The sequence below is a fragment of the Marmota flaviventris genome, chromosome 4, assembly GCF_047511675.1.
Source record: "Marmota flaviventris isolate mMarFla1 chromosome 4, mMarFla1.hap1, whole genome shotgun sequence".
In the NCBI taxonomy this organism is placed as follows: domain Eukaryota; kingdom Metazoa; phylum Chordata; class Mammalia; order Rodentia; family Sciuridae; genus Marmota; species Marmota flaviventris.
Genome location: NC_092501.1, coordinates 9,245,630 through 9,263,901, shown reverse-complemented (window position 1 = coordinate 9,263,901; position 18,272 = coordinate 9,245,630). Strand labels below are relative to the sequence as shown.

General features: G+C 51.1%; 1 protein-coding gene across 3 annotated transcripts in view; it reads left to right on the top strand.

Moving 5' to 3' along the window:
* Positions 1–18,272, top strand: part of Tacc2 (transforming acidic coiled-coil containing protein 2) — a 172,808-nt gene that overhangs the window by 61,066 nt on the left and 93,470 nt on the right. For 2 of the 3 annotated variants that reach the window (XM_071610844.1, XM_071610843.1), the window contains one exon: positions 17,378–17,497. The exons of the other annotated variant lie outside the window; for it this stretch is intronic. In XM_071610844.1, the coding sequence (XP_071466945.1) occupies positions 17,378–17,497 (120 nt within the window). The remainder of the gene's footprint in view (positions 1–17,377; positions 17,498–18,272) is intronic. 3 annotated transcript variants of the gene reach the window in all.

Below are 18,272 nucleotides of genomic sequence, written 5' to 3'. Positions count from 1 at the left end.
AGTAAAGTTCAGCCCAGGGACCTGATATGTTTGGTTATTTCCTATTTATATTTTCTGGTTTGGCAGGGCTGATTCTTTAGAAAAGAGTAGGACAAATAAAGATTTAGCCTATAGAAGTTCCTTTTCTAGTTCTTGTCTTTTAGAGATTCAAACAGAAATGTTAATGATGCAATGATGCTACCTGACATTTACTTCAAAATAATCTGGGAAGCAGTGGAGAAGTGGACATGTGGGTAAAACAGCCTTAGCCAGGATTTGATAACGTGGGGGCTGGGTAATATATGTAGGGCTCATTATATTGTCCTTTCCACTTACCTTTTTAAAGTCTGCAATCAAGACATCTGCTCTGTGGCTGGGCTGCCTTTGACCTTGGGTAAGTCACACTCTTTCTTCAAATGTCTCCTTGGGTTCTAGGATTACATAGCAAAAGTTCTCTATAAATTGGTGTTTTCCTATATCCTCTTTTAAATTTTTTTCCTTTCCTCCCAATGTAACTTTTCTCTCCACAAAATCTTATGCAAAATCAAAGAAATAACAGATAAAAGTGGACAAACTCTAGTTGCAGATGCAGTGAGTGCCTCCCAGCCAGCCTTTAAAATCACTCTAGAAGCTGGGCTTGGTAGTGTACTCAGGAGGCTGAGGCAGGAGGATGACAAGTTCTAGGTCAGCCTGTTCAACTTAGTGAGAACCTGTCTTGATATAAAAAGGCCTGGGGGTGGAGCTCACTGGTAGAGTGACCTTGGGTTCAATCCCCATTACCACAAAAAATCTCCAGAAACCCCAGGACTCTGGAGAAGATAGCCCAGCACCTACCACATGAGGGCAGCTGTACATACCTATGCAGGTCACGCTGCTGCAGAGGCCACAGCCCTGTGTGCAGATCCAGGGAATCCTTAGAACAAAAAAGATAGAGTCATAGATGCAGTTTGTAAGTGCATTCCTTCTGCCTGTGATTCAGTCTTCTATAAATTCCAGGTACACCAAGACAGACTCACATGCATTCACCTCTCTCTTGCAAATTGGTATTGTGCTGTTGCCCTGGCCAGGAGCTGGAGGAGACCACAGTGCACCCTTCCTATCACTTCAGGTGTCTCCCGGCCTCATTTCTGGCTGACCAGGGTTCTGTGGGTTGGCAGTGAGGTTCTGGTGTGGATACATCTCTGATGCGTAGCAGGATTCAACTCTCAATCCCTTTTGATGTTGGGAGTCCTTGAATTCTTCTTCTAATGAGTATGCCCTACATGGGACATACTCACACTGGCTGTCCATGGTCACTGCACTGCCTGATCTTGGGGACACCTCAGAGAAGTGCTGGGTCAACCTTCCTCAGCCAGAGTGTTTACCCAGCAATGAATGAATTGGGTGAGACTCTAGAGATGTTGATGAATTCCTAGATGCCGTCTTAAAATCCTTCAAAGAGGACATCACAGTAATAACTGGTTCCTACTGTATCAATTTCCTATTGCTGCTCTAATAAATTGCCACAAAATTATGGCTTAAGACAACTCAGATTTATTTTCTTACAGCTGTGTAAGTGAACCATCTAACATGGGTCTCAGTGGGCTAAAATCACTCAGGGCTGTGTTGTTTCTGGAAGCTCTTGGGAAAAATCAATTTCCTTGTCTCTCCAGCTTCTAGAGCCTGCCCACTTTCCTTGGCTCATGTCTCCTTTCTCCATCTTCCAACCAGCATCTCCAGCCCTCTGTGTGCTTCCGCCATCCCATCTCTCTATCCCGGCTTCTCTCCTCTTCTTTCTCCTCTTTCTCTGCTTCCTTCTCTTGTACTTGGAAGGACCTTTGTGATCACCTTGGGCCCTCCAGATAATCCAGGATCATGTCCCTATTTTAAGATCAGATGATTGGCAACTTTAATTCCCTCCACACTCTTAATTCCCTTTTGCTGTATTCACTTAACACATTCACGGGCTCCTGGGACTGAGACTTCGATGTCCCTGGGGCCTTCATTCTGGTGATCACATCCACTAGTAGGTTTCAAAGCATAGCAGTTCCTTCCTATGCCATGAAGCTTGTGCAGCTGTCAACAGGGAGGGCCTGATTCTCCTAACAGGGGTGGCACCTCAAGTTCACCTTTGTGTTTAGCCCAGTTGGAGTGCTTGAGCTTACAAGGGGGTGAGTGGGTACGTTTTTACAATAAATAGATCTGGCCTGGGAGTGGGGCACAGGAACCCACGAGACTGACTGCACCTTCCAGTCCTTACTCACCAATGGCTGATGGTATACTTTTGAACAACTTACCCTATTTGGGTCTTAGTTGTTACATTTGTGAAATGGGCACGATAATATATTCCAGTAAGCTCATAGTAAACATGTGAACAAAGAATCTGTTTACATTTCCCTCAGAAATGTGACTTTTAGAATCATGGAATTAAAACAAACAAACAAACAATATTTTTGTGGAAATAAATTCCATGAATTCTACAGAGAATTTTCCTTTGGGGGCCCTCAGTCCTTGGGCATCTGTTTCTTTAAGAGAAGGAAAGGAAGCACTGAGTCACTTGTGAGTGTCTTGCCCTTTGATCCCTGAGTGTATAAAATATAGCAGTGCTTTCTTTGACACTGAACTTAACAGGAAGCCTGGCACACACAAATAGTTACCCACTCTTCTCAGCTGGGGTCTAGCTGAAGAAATTTCTAGAGAAAAGGTGATCTGCAATGGTGTGGACAGGTAAGCACACTTCTGGGTGCAGTGGATGTTAGTGAAGGAAGGAAGGGGTTAACTTCAGGCTCTTGGGGGGGGGGGCGTTATTCACAAACCAATAGAAACACACGTGTTCCTTGGAATAAGGAGGCCGGAAGTGGTGTGAAGTAGCCTCTGCCTATTTCAGAGGGTGCCACAGCCAAAGAGAAGCAGGTTAACAGTTGTGCAAACTGTAGCACAGTCTGGCTTAGAACCAGCGGCTAAGCACCCTCAGGACACCCAGGTGGAGATAAGAACCAGAATTTGGTTCAAGGAACAAGCCAAGCTCCCTCTGCCCCAGCTTCTTTCTGAAGTTTCCCCGGGTAGCATGCAGGCAATCCCGCACTCCCTGCTCGCGGACTGCAGGGTTGGGCTATCGGGCCTGCACTTGGCCTTGGTGGTCATTTCAAACGCTGATGCCTTCCCCGCGTTGCCATGATCAGTGGAAAGCGCCGTGGAAAAACTAAGAACTGTAACAAGTTATCATGACTCAAAGCCTCCTGGAAGAAGCCTATGGGTCATTGAGGAGTGGCGGGCGGGTGGCAAGCGTGTCTGTGTGTCCGTCTTGGCCTCTGGCTCTGTCGCCGCAGGGCAAGTGGGTGCTCGGTGCGTCTGGGCGCGCCGCGGGCCGCCCCGTGCATTCCTGGCCGGGGAGGAGAGCGCGGCGGGCGCCCTCGCGAGCAGCTGGCTGCGCGCTGGCCGGGCTCGGAGCGCCAGAGCTGGGGGAGGAGCCTGGCCGGGCCGCCGCCGCTCTCCCACTCATTGGCCTTTTGTGCTGCAACTTTCCCGAGCCCTTCACCGAGCCGCGCAGTCCCAGTGCCGTTGCCCGGGGAAAGTTTGTGTCCGTGGCTGGACCCGGCCTTGGAGACTCCACACGCAACGCTGTGGCTTTGCTTGAGAAAACGCAGCCGCTCGGTGGTTCTTTGGCCGCTGCGTCCCCGGAGGAAGGCAGCTCGGTGAGGGCCATCCTGGATCGCCCCGGGCGGGTAAGTGTGCCGCAGCCACAGGGAGGCGGGCGGCCGGGGTCAGGGAGGAGACAGGCGTCCCCAGGACCTTGGCCGCCAGACAAAGGCGTGCTAGAAGCTTATTTTGGCTTTCCTTGACAGGAATTGGTAAAGGATGGAAAAGTATCTAAATACATATTTGTGTCTCCTGCTGGCAGTGGAGTGTGTCTGCAGGGGGGTGGGGGGCTGAGGGGACCTGTGGGCTGGTCTCCTCCGGTGGGTCTGTGCTGTCCCGGGTCTGCATCCATGGCAGGATGTACACCAGTGGCTGGGATCCCCACCCGTGGTTGGAGTCCCTGCCTAAGTTTGGGGTCTCAGCCCGGGTTGAGATCCCCACCCATGGGTGGCGTCGGCGCCATGCCCCTGGGCTCCTTCTGAGTTTGTGTGGTCCACCAGTTCTCGTGGGGACACCCCCAGTGGCCACAGCGGCGCGTGGATTAGCCATAAAACTCTGCACTGGATTTCCTCCGAGTTTGGGACTTTTAAATTCTCGACTAGTTACGTCAGCGGGCGCACTTCGAGGCTCTGGTGCAGCACGTGACCCGGCCGAGCTTCCCTTGGCGTCCTTGGCTCCCACTGCCGGGTGTTCCTCTGACTTTGGGCGTCCTGCAAATGCAGCTTCAGAAGTGCTGTGATTGGCCGCGCAGGCCCAGAGCGCTCCATGCACCATCCGTTTGCATGCTGTTCCTGCAACTTTGCTGTACTCTATACTTGTTTTAAAATGGCTTTATCATCATTATCATTATTGTTGTTAGCTCCTGGCTCCATCGGATGCGAAGACAGGAATATGTGGTAGCTGGGTGAAATAACGCTGAAATACATTGTGGAGAGGAAGTAGAAGGAGCCTGTGGAGGCGGGAGGAGAGGAAGCCGGGGCTTAGTTGCTGCCCAGCTGCCCATCGGGGGTGTGCATGTGCACCTGTGACAGTCCCAGCCCTTCTGTCACAGCACTTGGAAAATCTAGGACCCTAGGGCTGTCTCTTATCAGTCTTAAGCCAGAGTAAAGTTTCAGTTCTGTTATCAGGCAGAGAACTCTCACCAACCGTATTTCACTGATGCCTTATTGAAGTCACATTTCAAAAGCTGGTTCCATTATATTTGGAAAGGACTGGTGGAGGCTATGGCCTGAGGGTGTGGTTCGTCTGTGGTTTTCATCCATTCAGATTGTAGATTTCCATGGTGACTCTTGTCCAGCATTTTCAGGGTTGGCAGTTGGTGAACTCCTAACAAGGGTTTTGTTGGGCGTCCCACAGGGAGTCTTAGAGAGTTACCTCCTAGGGTGTCTGGCCTGTTCCCAGGCCAGGTGGGAGGGCCTCCTGAGATCACGCTGGTTGTACTGGCTGCAGTGAAAAGGAGTGGATTCCCACGGGACTGCATCTCTCAGCCTGTCCTCCCAGGGCATTTTCCTCTGAGGAGAGCTGGAACAGGAAATAGGCCAGTGACCGCCCTCCTTGGGCAGAGACATGGGTGGCTGAGCCACTCGTGCCTCTTCCTGGGCTCTTACACTGTCACTGGTCCCTCATCAGAAGGGACATCCTAGCCTCAGGGTAGACCATGCCGAGTGGCCTGCTTCAAGTCACACTTATTCACATACAGGCATTACTGCTTGTGGAAATCTGCCAGTCAAATGTCACACTTCTCTGAAACCTAGATCAAATTAGCCTCCTGTCCCCATCCCATTGTCTCTCTCAAGCTTGAGCCCTTAGAATATTTTTCTTTAATATTTATTTTTCAGTTTTCGGTGGACACAACATCTAACGTCTTTATTTTACGTGGTGCTGAGGATCGAACCCAGCGCCCTGCGCATGCCAGGCGAGCGTGTTACCGCTTGAGCCACATCCCCAGCCCATAGAATATTTTAACTATTAGGAAACTGGTTTCGTTAAAGATATGAAAATTCAAAGAATTCCAGGGTCTTGGCTAGGATTGCTCCTCACTGTGAGACTCCAACCCAGGACCCCAGATACCTGGCCTGGTTCTCTGTGCTAGGTCCACAGGCGACCTCTTTGGTTTTATTTAGCTTTGTATCACAGTCGTTTGTTTGTTGCTTCTATGGAGACAGACACTGCTCGAGGGAGGACATGTCTAGCTCACAGTAGCACTGTACCAGTGACACAGGGCCTAGGGGTAGATGGTGGTTGAATTGAATAAGACGCAGGCCCTACCTCCAAGGAGGTGTGCTTGTGTGTGTGTGTGTGGGGGGGGCTACCCAGGTATGTGCCCATTGGACAGCCTGTAGTAGGGGTAACACTCCAAGCAACCAGGAGCATATGATAGGCATCTAGTGGCTGAGAGTCAGGGACACTACACATGGGACACACAGTCCTGCACAATCAGGAATTGCCTCACTTCAAATACCAATAGCATCCTGCTTAGAGGACTCTGCAAAGTTGGTGGAATCAGAGAGATGTAGTTGGGAGGATGAGCTAAAAGGGTCTCTGGCCTGCCAGTCCCCAGGCTGACCTGTGTACACATGCGGGTGTGTACTCTCCTGGGACCTGGTTCCAGAGCCAAAAGCAAATGGTCCTTAGATCATTGTGATTTGGGTGTGGCAGGGCCTTGCACCTTTGCACAGATGATCTGGAGGAGGTTTGGGAAGTTGGTGATAGAGCCAGTGACCAGAGCTTGGCAAGAGGAGCAAGTCTAAGGTAGAGAAGGCCACCGGCTGGGTCCCCTGTCTCTCCCCAGTGACCAAAGTCTGTGAAATCTATCTTTGTCTGAACTTTCTCTGTCTCTCTGCCATGGAGGTCACGGTCCTTGTTTTACGGCTTCCACTGTCATTTCCACAGCAACTCCCTGTGATGACAAAACATCCCAAGGATTATGAAATCATTCAAGAGAAACGAAAGCATGAAAACAAAGACCTGGGGAACTAACCTCTGCAAGGCTTTGCCTCTAAAAATAGGGCAGGGGGCAGAGGAATTCTCCAGGGGATGAGAACAGGGCCACAGTGAGGTTGCATTTCAGGCCTGTGGAAGATCGGCTCTCAGCCCCTTCCCTCTCCCCTCTCCACCCTTATAGGGTTTCAGCCTCTCACTTAGAAATGTATCCAGGGCTGCCAATTTAGAGAAAGCAAGGTTCCCAAGACTCATTTCCCCTGGGGTGGGGAGGGGCAGGGTAGAGAAAGCTCAGAATTTGGAGACAGAGATTCTCTAAAGAGGCCCTGACCCACCCCTCACCAGCTGTGTGACCTTGAACAAGTTGTGAGCCTTCTGAGTCACTTTTCTTTAGTGGGAGGATAGTGACCCCCCACCCCCCCTCGCATGCCCATAGCAGAGCTGAGGCGAGTGAAGTCCCTGTGAAGTCCCTGGGACCGTACTTGGTAAAATATTAAGTACCGTGCAAAGGAAAGATCCGTGGTACTGGGATTTTCCACCTCATTGTAATTTAGAGAGTTGGATTTCCTAACACCTCCTGGAGTCTGTTTGTATTATTTTTCTTGGTAAACATAAACAAGGGATCAGTACTAATGAATGTAGTTCTCTTTTGTTTCAAAGCCACTTCTTGACCCTACTGCCTGGGAGCTGGTTAACTGGGCCCCCCTTGGGCTCCTCCTGCCTGGCCTTGCTAGGCTGCCCATCAGTCTTCCCTTCCCTTCCCTAAAAAGCAAGTGGAAATAAAAGAATATGGAACCATTTAAGCCCCTTGATGGCATGGGCCTGCTTTCACATGGTGACAGTTCCCTCTGGGAGAGATATGCCAGCTTGGGAAGGGATGGCAGGGAGTCGGGGCCACCAGCCTTGGTGGCATCCTTTCCCATCCATACCTTCCAATCCTGGAACTTTCTGGAGACTCCTGCAGGTGGCTCCATGCTTCAGAAAAACAGGAAAAGTTTAACTGTCACCTCTGCTCTCTCTAGTCCCCAGGAATTCTGTTGTCAGCCACATGCGAGGGTCTCTCCCCATGAGGGCTGCGAGACCCTGCTCATTTCTGTGTACACCCTCCGTGTCCAGGGCTTTGCAGGGCAGAACATCTTTCCAGCAGTTTCTTGTTGGACTAACAAATAAATGTCTCCTCTCTTGAACTGTGAGACTGAAGGCTTTGCTCAAGGTCAAGACTTTGTCATGGTGGGGTGGACATGTGGAGGTAATTTTGCTGCTTGTGTGGTTTTGGAATCAGGGAAAATCTGACTCTGATCAAAGACACAGAACTGGATGGATGAGGCTATTTTTTCAGTTCTGTTGTTGGTGTTGTTTTGTTTAGGGATCGAACTCAGGGCCTGGTGCATGCCAGGCAGATACTCTATCACTGAGCCACATCCTCAGCCCTTGTTTTTAAATTTTGTGGTGTCCATGTGAAAACCCTGGAGGTATTTGTTGAAGTTTGGCTTATTGACTACTGGGAGCCCCTTTTCAACCTGGAAAATTCAGGGGGAAACTGATTTCTGGCCTGAATGTAGTGGCAGCCAGGCAGACCTAGTGAGAGCAGCTGTTAGTATTGGTCTGTTATTGTTACTTTCCTTGTAACCAAGCAATATTTATTGAACACCTGCTGTTCATCGAGGACCAATAGTGAGATGGACACTGTGCTTTACCTATGTTTAAAAAAAAAAATTGTGATTCGGCAAACCAGATGTAACATAAAATTTATCATTTGAACCATTGTTAAGTGTAGAGTTCAGTAGTGTTAAGTATATTCACTTGAGAGAGAGATCTCCAGAACTTATTCATCTTGTCAGCTGGAAGCTCTGAATCCATTATACAACAAATCCTTTTCCGCCTCGTCCAGGCCTGGTACCAACCATTCTACTTTTATTTCTACGAGTTTTACACATTTTTGCTCTTATTTCTTTGAATAAAATTTCAAGTAATGTATTTTATTCCCATTTTACACATTTAGAAACTGAGAGTTTAATGAACCTAGTTAGGGCTTATAAATAGCAAGTAAGTGCAGAGCTCGATTCCGGCTCCGACTTGTGTCCCGGGCCTGTGCTCTTTGTGAGGTACTTGCTGTCCTGCCCCCTGCCCCGACTCCTCAGTTGGTTTCTGTGACAGTTCTGGAAGTGGCAGTGAACTTGTGGGCTTGATGCTTTGGCGGGGGGAGGATCCTGAGCTAGGATCGCAACCTGGAGTGCTGGCCCATTCAGAGTGTCCCTTGGTTTTGTGTGGCTTCGATGAGGGGCACAACTGCACTGTTACTCACCTGACCATGTGGCTTTTCCCAGCACCTAGAAGGGTTTACTTTTTGGTCTTTGGGGAAGAACAGGGGCTGCCTCCTTGGGGCTTGTCTTCCTGGAGTACATTCCTCTCCTGGGATGTTGTGAAACCCTGCTCTGGTTCTTGGACTCATTAGCCCTGGTGGATATGGGGACAACAGTAGCCACATCAAGCTGTGGCTAAGTCGTATGTGAGGAAGGGTTCCCTTCCTCCTGCTTCCCAGTGGAGCCCGCAGGGATCTGGAGCTCATGCGGCAGGTCCCCCCCCTGCTTCCCAGCCTCAAGTCCTAACCCCTGGGGTTGGGCCAAACAGGCTCTCCCTGTGACCTCCCCAAGCTGTCCTTTTCCAGCCAGGCCAGGGGACAGTACTTCTGGAGCCTGGGGTATGAATCACATGAGCATACCTTCAGGTCAGAAGGGGCCCCAGAAGACCAACAGTCCAAACCCTCATTTTGTGGAGGCTCCTGTACCGTGAGAGGGGCAGGGTTTGCCATCAGGTCTGGGGGTCTGAGGTCTGGAGTCCAAGCAGCCTGAGGGGGCTCGGCCTCCTGTGGTAAAGGGATGTCTTGGTCCGTTTCCTGTTGGCTAATGACACGGTGCCACAAGATTGGACATGTGAGAAAGGAAAAAGGCTTAATTCTTGTCCAAGATGGAGGGGCCGCATCTGGGGGAGGCCTTGCTGGTGGAGTCCTGAGACAGCTCAGGCATGGTGTCAGGAGTCTGGGAGCAGGAGAGGCCTGGCCAGACTGGCTTGTATATCAGACCACCACTGAGACCACCTGCTAATCAGTGATCACGTGAGTGCAAGAATCGGCTCAGTCAGCAGAGCCCTGATTACCTCTCTCAGTCCCACCTGGTCCCACCTCTTAGCGTCTCATGGTAGGGGCTGAATTTCCATATGAGGGTTTTTTTTTGGGGGGTGGCGGGGAATTAACCATACCCAAGCCATACCCAGGAGGCTGCCTTTGTTTTTTTGTGAAGTGCTGTCACCTTGCTCAGAAAGGACCTGGCACATATAAGGGGCTCATAAACATTGCTTCCCTTCACCTATCATTTGTGTTCATTTTTTTTTTTTCCTTTATTACAGGGAATTGAACCCAGGGTTGCTTAACCTCTGAGCCATATCTCCAGCCCTTTTTAAAAATATATTTTATTTAGAGACAGGATCTCACTAAGTTGCTGAGGTTAGCTTTGAACTCATGATCCTCCTGCCTCAACCTCCCGAGCCGCTGGGATTACAGGCATGTGCCACGGTGCCCGGTTTCTGTATTCCTTCTTCATCCACGCCTGGCTGGTGTTCTAGCTCCAGGGTGCGTGAAGGAACCGTGAGCTCCTGAGGTTGCACACCTGGGCAGGAGAGGCAGAAGAGAGGGGCTCATGGACCTGGGCAAGCGTGCTGTGGCTCTCACGCCTATATTGGGATTGGTGGCCTTTTCACCTCTGGAGTGGCTCCCAGGTGCCAGGCGCTTGCTGGAGAAATATTTGCATGTTTAGTCTTACAGACCTCTTCCCCCCTTTCCAGGCAGGGCCTGCCGCTGCCCTCTTTGACAGATGGGGAAACCGAGGCTCTCAGTGGACCTGCCCCAAGGCTGCACAGCTCTGCCTTGCTGGAGAGGGTCCCAGCTTGGACAGTCTGGCCCCAGTCCTGGTCTCCTGTCACCTGCCCTGTCCAGCCTCTCAAGAGGGATTGGGCCATGTGCTTCTTTACCAAGTCTCTTTCTCTGTCTCCTGTTCTATAAAGTAACTGGCTGCCTTCTACACAGGGGTCTTGGTGAATAACTAAAGGCAGCTTTTGACAAAACTCTAACATCCTGCACAAACTTAAGTAGCTCTCTAGTAGTTTAAAGAATTCTTTTTTTAAAAGACTAAATCTTTAAATTGCGGAACTTCCTTATTTGGGAGTGGCAAATCTCTCCCTGTTCTCCCTGACCAGGGCTCCAGGGTCACTTCCAAGAGCTGCTTTCCCCAGAGTCCTGCAGGGGGTGTCTTCCTGTTCCCTAGCTGGAGCCAGGCCTCAAGCCTGCTGCGGGACTTCCTGGCCCCTGTGCCCTTGGACCTGGGTCCAAATCTTGATTCTGTTCTTCACCCTTTCCCAGGAGAGGAACTCGGTGGGTGAGTGCTGTGAAATACTTCCCACAGGCCTGGCAAATACCAGAGCTCAGCTGTGTTAACTGCTCTTATCATTGCTGCTATGATTAATGCTTTATTATAATTATTTCAGTTTGTAACAGTGTTTTGTATATATTAAAATATTGTCATCAATAATAAAACCAGCACACTTACACCTGGTCAGGTCCCTCAATCCCCAGGATCTGGAGTGCCCTGCCTGCTCCTGGGAGAGCTGGCCTACTCTGGTCTTAGGAATGTTTCTGTCACCCAGCCCCACCCCTGCATGATGGCAAGCCACACCTGTCCCATCTTATCTGCCAGATCCTGAGAAGCTGAATTGTTCTCCATTGTGGGTAATAAAGTACAGCGTGGCTCCTCTGTCCACAGAGCTGCGCACCTGGGGACACACCTGCAGAGCAGATCAGGGCGGCTGCTCCACACCTGGAGGTGGAAGGCTTAGTTTCGGGATGCCGGGATGCCGATGGGGACCCTGCAGAGGCTGTCACTGCGTTACTGGGACTGTGCTCTGACTTAAGCCTTCGCCAGCTGGGTCCTGCCCAGCCCAGAACCTGCCAACAGCTCAGAAGGTTTCCTTTTGCTGATTTATGATCAGCTTTCAAGAAAGGAGGCCACAAGGGGCTGGGACGCAGTTCGGTGGTAGAGCCCTTGCCCAGCGTGTGCCAGGAGGCCCTGGTGTGAGCAGCGCTGGCGCCGTCTGCTGCGAGGGTGAGAACTCCCCCGGTGTTTTCTGCCATGTGGCACGCAGTTTCTGGGGAGCTCGGCCCCGAGTTTGGGGCTGTGTGGTCATTTGAAGAGTTACGTATTAGCCAGATGTGGTAGCGCACACCTGTAGTCCTCACTACTCAGGAGGCCAAGGCAAGAGAGTCCTGGGCGACCTAGTAAGACTCTAAAATCAACAACAACAAAAAACCCCTTTATCTGTCAGTCTATCACACATGCTAGAAAAAAAGGAGAAGGAACACTTAAAACCAGGGACTCGTCCATGTCATTACTCAGAATGATGTAAATTTATTAAATTGAACGCTGACTCCCTTTTAGGATAAGACAATAATCTTTAATCCTCGTTAAAGATGAGTAAATAAGAATAAGGAGGCCTGAGGTTTTATGTGTGGAGCATGCAGTTAATAATGTGGTCTTCTGATCCCTTAGCTGCTCAAAACCCAAGTTGCCTCTGATTCCTCCGGTTCCCGCCCTCCAGGTGGGCATCACGGCTGTCCATGACTAACCCCCGCTCTGCAGTGTCCTGAGACCCACAGTGTAGCTCAGTGCCTGAACTGCTCCAGAGCTCACCTGTGGGCCCCTCTCCTCCATGCTGACAACTAACACGAGCATGCGTTGGTTTCCGCTTGTTCTCCTGTGCGCCCCTCATGGTTTTCTGATGCTCCTTGTCGTCCCTGGGATTGCAGGTTCCCAGCTGACCTTCTGTGATTCTGAGGTCTCTCTCAGCTGGCCTTGGCCCCAGCTGTCCAGCTGCAGGTCCCATGGCCACTGCCTGATACGCTAACCAAGCAGGTACTAGCCAGACTGCAGGCCACACGGTCCTCCAGAGCCGGACTGAGCTGGGGGGTCTGGGTGCTGCTGCCTGCAGACCTTTGCTCTATGCTGCCAGCAGGGAGGGTCCTTCCCTCTCCCCATTTGTTTGTCTTCATTTATATCTATTTGATCTCGTGGGTTATTTTATTCGTAGGTTAAGATCCATCTCTGTCCATGTTGTTTATCTTTTTGAGGTCCAAACAGTCCCAGATTTGGCCAGTGGCAGCCTGTTTGAGGTGGTCTTGTCTTTTTGACCCGGCCCTCCTCATGGGGGAAGAGAGGCTTGTGTGTGCATGCCTGCACATGTGTACGCACATGGTCTGCTCTCCCTGATTGCAGCCAGCCCGGGAATAGCCTGGCCTGTTACTTTTTGCACATGCAAATCCTTCCCTGACTCCGAGCCTGGCTCCTGTTATCTTTGGTATGGTTGTGGTATTTTGGCTACCCTCCCTGTGGGTAATGACCTCCTGAGGACACTGTCCTCCTCCAGGCCAGTGCTTCCCCAGCCCCTTCCTGTGCACTCCCCTCCCCACCTCTGTGGGAGGGAAGGGAAGCCTATGGCTTTCCAGCCGGGCCACAAGGAGGCAGAAGCTAGTTTCACTTTGTGGCCTCTCACAGGCACTTGACCACTGAGCATTCCTCCAGCCTGAGAGGCGGTTTCTAGGCTGGAAGCTCTTGGCGCCCATCAGCCCCTGTGCCCTTCACCTTCCATGCAATCTTTGCTGGCCTGGAGGAGTCCTGTGTTTCCATGGCAGCTTGTCCGTCTGTCACCACCTGCTATGGTCTGTCCCCCCAACATTCGTATGTTGGAACCCTAACCCCAAGGTGATGGCATCAGGAGCCCAAGAGGCTCCTGGCCTCCTCCACCACGTGAGGTGCAGCGGGAAGCTGCCATCTGTGAGCCTTCACCAGACGCCAGGCCTGCGGCGCCTCATCTCAGACTTCTCAGCCTCCAGAAAGGTGGGAAATACATGTCTATTGCTGATGAGGCACCGGTCTCTGGAGTTTGTTGCAGCTGCCCTAAGGGACTCGGACACCTCCCTTCATAGTTCCCACGCTAGATGTTGAACTTGTCTTGCTCTTGAGTCTTCAGCCCTGGAGAATGCCGTCCATGTCACTCGTGCTGGTCCTTGCATGGGCTCTTCCTGGGGTCGGATAGCACGTGTAGAACTGAAGGCCGCAGCCATTTAGACCAGGGGGAATGGCTTCCTCTCTGAGCAGAACCCTCTATCTCCAGCTCTGAAGCTGTGCCCCATGGCCTGCAGGAAGACACGTGTTGATCGGAGCTTCCCTTCCTGACATTCTAGTGGCAGAGCAACCCTGCGCTGGCCCACGTTCACCGTGGGCTGACCCAGCAGCTGGCGGCTGAACTCTCTGAAAACTATTTCAGACACTCTAGACTAGTGCCATCACAGTACAACTTAGGTTGTACCTTTTGTAACCTCTGCCGGTTGGTCTGAGAAGAGGAGTTTTATTTGAATCCCTCCATAGCCTGAGATGTCAGATGTCAGCCATCTGAAGCATACCTGGGTCACCAGGAAATAAGACAGAGAAGCCCCAGAGCTGGTGGTCCAGTGTGAATTTGATAGCGTATGAATGTCCTGAAGTTCGGCCTGCTGTCCGTGTCTGGGAGGCGGCTAGCCCTTTACTTAGCGCTTATTAACTCTCCATCTGTGCCCTGTTCTGACACCCTGGCTGTGTTTTAGTCTGTGGAGAGTCAGAGCAGAGAACTTGAGGGCTCAGACAGGAGATGGAGCGGGCCTGGGAAGCAGAAGGGAAGCCGACAGCCTGAGAGCAGGAGGGTCGAGACTGGGTCAGGAGTCCCTGGTCACGTGGCCCGGAGCCTCCATTCTCACGGAGGGAGAGGCTGGAGCCGGGGAGGGTGCCTGGCGGAGAGCCCAGGGCGGGGTGGCCTGGGAGCCAGCTCCTGACTTCACACACGAGTGTTGTTTTAGTGCCCTGGCGGCTGGGCAGGATGCTGATCAGATGTCATCGAGAAACTATTTAATTATGTTGAGGATTCTCCATTCAGAAGAAGTCAGGGAAGTGTCCAATATGCTTTGAAAAATAATTTCATCCCAAAGAGTCAGAAATGCCATCCTGAAGCCTGTGTGGGCAGATAAGTGTATTCTGAAAATTCTCCTTCGTTTTCCTCAGTGATGCCTCCTGAGCGCACCGTGGGTGTGTTTCTGCCCTGGAATGAGGCTGGGCACACTTGGGACTCCAGAGCTGGGGAGCCGCCGTTGTTCTGGTCATCTCCATCAAGTCCAGCTTTCCCTGAGCTGAGTTTAAGAGTCTCTTAAACATGTTTTCTTATTTATTTTGATTGCAAGAGCAAAATGCATTCAGCATAGAGCCAGAAAAGGGAAACAAATTCCATGAAGAAAGAAGAACACTCATCCTTTCACTTCTGAGAAGGAAGTGCTGTCAACACGGAGGCATTTATCCCGCGTGGTTTGCTGCCACATCCTCTGTGTGCCTTCATGGAATATACTCTTCCGTGCACGCAGGCACCTGAGATCTGACTGTGCTAAAATAGCATTGACCCTACTTCCAGTTGGTGATGAACATGTCTATCTCTAGATGCGTGAAGATCTACCTTATTTATTTATTTCTGTGGTCCTATGGATTGAAGCCAGGGGCACCTTACCACTAAATTACACTCCCAACCCTCTTTATTTCATTTTGAGACAGGATCTTGCTAAGATGCTGAGGTTGACCTTGAACTTTCGATCCTCCTGTCTCAGCCTCCTGAGTGGCTGGGATTACACATATGTGACACTGTGCCTTGATTTGGTTAGCAGTCCCTTGCTGTTGGACATTTTGGTTGTGACAGTTCTTTTGCATTAGTGATTGTGGCTGGGATCTGCCTCCCCGTCCATTATCTCCTTAAAATAAACTCTTGGAAGTCCATGGCTGTGTCAGAGGAAAGAAAGGCTTCTCTGGTGTTCAGAGTGTGTTGCCAAAACTCCCAGACTGATTTTCTGCTCTGACTTCATGATGCCGGGAAGTCCATCTTGCCCGTAGTTTAGTATTGTCCAAATTGTGATGCTCAGAAGACATCCCAAATTCCTGCCGTATCCCCCCGCTGGGTTCCACCCTCCTCCCTCTCCTTGCACAGACTTCTCTCTGACTGGGTGGGCACCAGGCTCCAGAGTCTTGTCCCTGGGGAATCGGCATGATGCTGGGAACACGGAGCGCCGACAGTGATGTGTGGGCACATGAGTGCGCGGGTCCAGTCGTATTTAGAGTGTAGCTGGGGAAGTTACCCTGGGCCTCCTCATCCTCGTTCATCTCGATGCCAAGGGCCGCGCTTGGTGGCTGAACATTCTACAGATGCTTCTGGCTGATCCTGGCTTAGGACCGAGTCCCAGTTGCCCTACCTGGCCTCGCGATCTGCCCCGTCTACTCTGCCTTTGTAGTCTTCCCTTCTCTAGCTACACTCCCATTCCACGACCTTCAGCTGATCCTCCACCATGCCAAACTCCTTCCAGATCGTGACTCTTTCATATAGCGCGTGGCTCCCTATGCTGGCGGACACTCACCTTTTTCTTACTCTTCCACATTTGGGATGCAGCCAATCGCTGTGACAAAGAACAAGGCTCCTATGGTCAGGCTGGGGTTTGTACCCTGGATCTGCCATACAGCAGCTATGCCACTTTGGACAAGTTACTCAGCCTCTCTGAACCTTAGTAAGGGGGATAATAATAGTAACCACCTCATGGGGTTGTTTGAGGACCAAATATGGCAATATATATATAAGCACTCAGAAGAAATCCTGGCACACAGTAAGCATCAGCAAACACTTGCTGTCCAGGGCCGGCCAGCTGGCCTCCGCTTACTCACCCCTCACAAAGAAGATTTTCCTGACTCCGAGTCTGGGCCAGGAACTCCTATTTATGCTCTCACGGCCATCTGTACCTTCCTTTTTAGCAGTGACAGCAATTGTTACTACATACATAAGCATTTTGAAGATGTCTGCCTATTGCCTGAGACTATAAGCTGCACAAAGGACCTATCTCTAGCTCACGGCCCAGGACTCGGGTTCAATAAGCACCTGCTCAGGGAATGATAGTGACAGTCCCATTACTGTGCCTGTGAGTGGAGCAGCCACTCCTCCCGGAGGTAGAGCAAGCTGCTCGTGGCAGCCCTGGCTGCAGCCATGGCCAGAGGGCTCCCTGTAGGATCCCCCGTGTGTCAGGCCTGTGTCTTGGGCCAGCCTGCTCTTGGGGTCTTCTGTGTGTGTTTCTCAGTGAGGGACTAGTGCAGTTTTTAAATTTCTAACTTGTCACATCAGAACTTTTGAGAATATAATGAAATAAATTACTAGAAAAATGGAACGTGACTCCAGCCCAGGGTTTCCCAACATTGACACTTGATTTTCAGGGCTAGGTAATCCTTTGACACAGAGGTCTGTCCCCTGTGTTGTAGGATGCCTAGCAGCCTTGGCCTGTACTCACTAGTTGCCTGTAGCACCTCAACCCCAAGCTGTGACGGCCAAAAATGTCTCCAGACATTGCTAGTGTCCCCTGGAGGCAAACGTCATCTCCGACTGAGAACCACTAATGAAGACTTGCAAAACATAAGCCCTGATGTTCTGTGATTAGATTCAGCAGACGTCAACTTCCTCTCTCAGATTGCTATAAAGGTTTCTAAGCCCTTCCCCTGGGTTTCTGAATACAACTTATCACAGGCCAATGACCGACCCTTCCTGGACCTGGCCATGTGCAGCCATCCTGTGAGCAGCTCAGACCCTACTTCACAGAGGGGGAAACAGGCTGCTCAGGGTTGGCTAGAAGGTGCTGTTAACACACGTGAAACTTCCAGGGCATTTCTGAGGTCTTTCTCTCTCTCCCCAGCACCCCTGCCACAGATGATGTCATCCAGCCAGCTGCAGGCCTGAGAAACCTGCCCCTAGTGGCCTCTTCCCGCCATGATGACGCCATCGGCCAGGTCTCCACGGGTCTGACAGCCCAGAGGTACAGTGGGGGCTGAGATGGGGCTGGTGCTGGGACCCCAGGACACTCCCTGAGGCTGCCTCCCTCCCTCCCCTCTTATCTGCAGTTCTGCTCCCTGCCCCCACGCAGGGTCTGCATACCTGTCCCCCACAGGTGCATGTCAGGGCTTGGCCTCTTCTCATGGCCTTGGGGACGATCTGAGGGGACTCTGGGGAGACCCCCCTGCCACTACACTCACACAGCCCATTTTAGAGGTTTGTTGTCTTGTAACATTTAGGGGTGTCTATTGAAACAGGGGTCTCTGTGGAAACAGGCTCCGGAGGCTGTGGCAGGAGGGTTGCAGTTCAAGGCCAGCCTTGGCAATTTAGCAAGGCCTTAAGCAACTTAGCAAGACTCAGTTTCAAAATAAAAACATTTGAAAAGCTGGAGATGTGACTCAGTGGTAAAGGGCCTCTGGGTTCAGTTTCCAGTGCTTCTAAAACATGGCCCAGAGTGTGGGAATGTTATGACTTGAACCAGATTAGAGGGGAAAGGTGTGTGCTACCCCCTCCCTAGTCGCCTCTCTTGGGACAGGCGGGTGCAGACAGGCGGGTGGCCAACAGCATGGAGTGGCCTCTTCATACACTGGGGTATCTGCCTGTGGAAGAGATACGAGGGGGTGAAGCAGCAGGAAGGTGCCGGCCAGAAGCAGATTCCAAAGCAGCATTATGTGGACGTGGAATTCTGAATGTTCCCCGTCCAGGTGGAGGTCAGCCATAGTTCTTAACTGTGAGTCTAACTTTTTAAAGGAGAGATC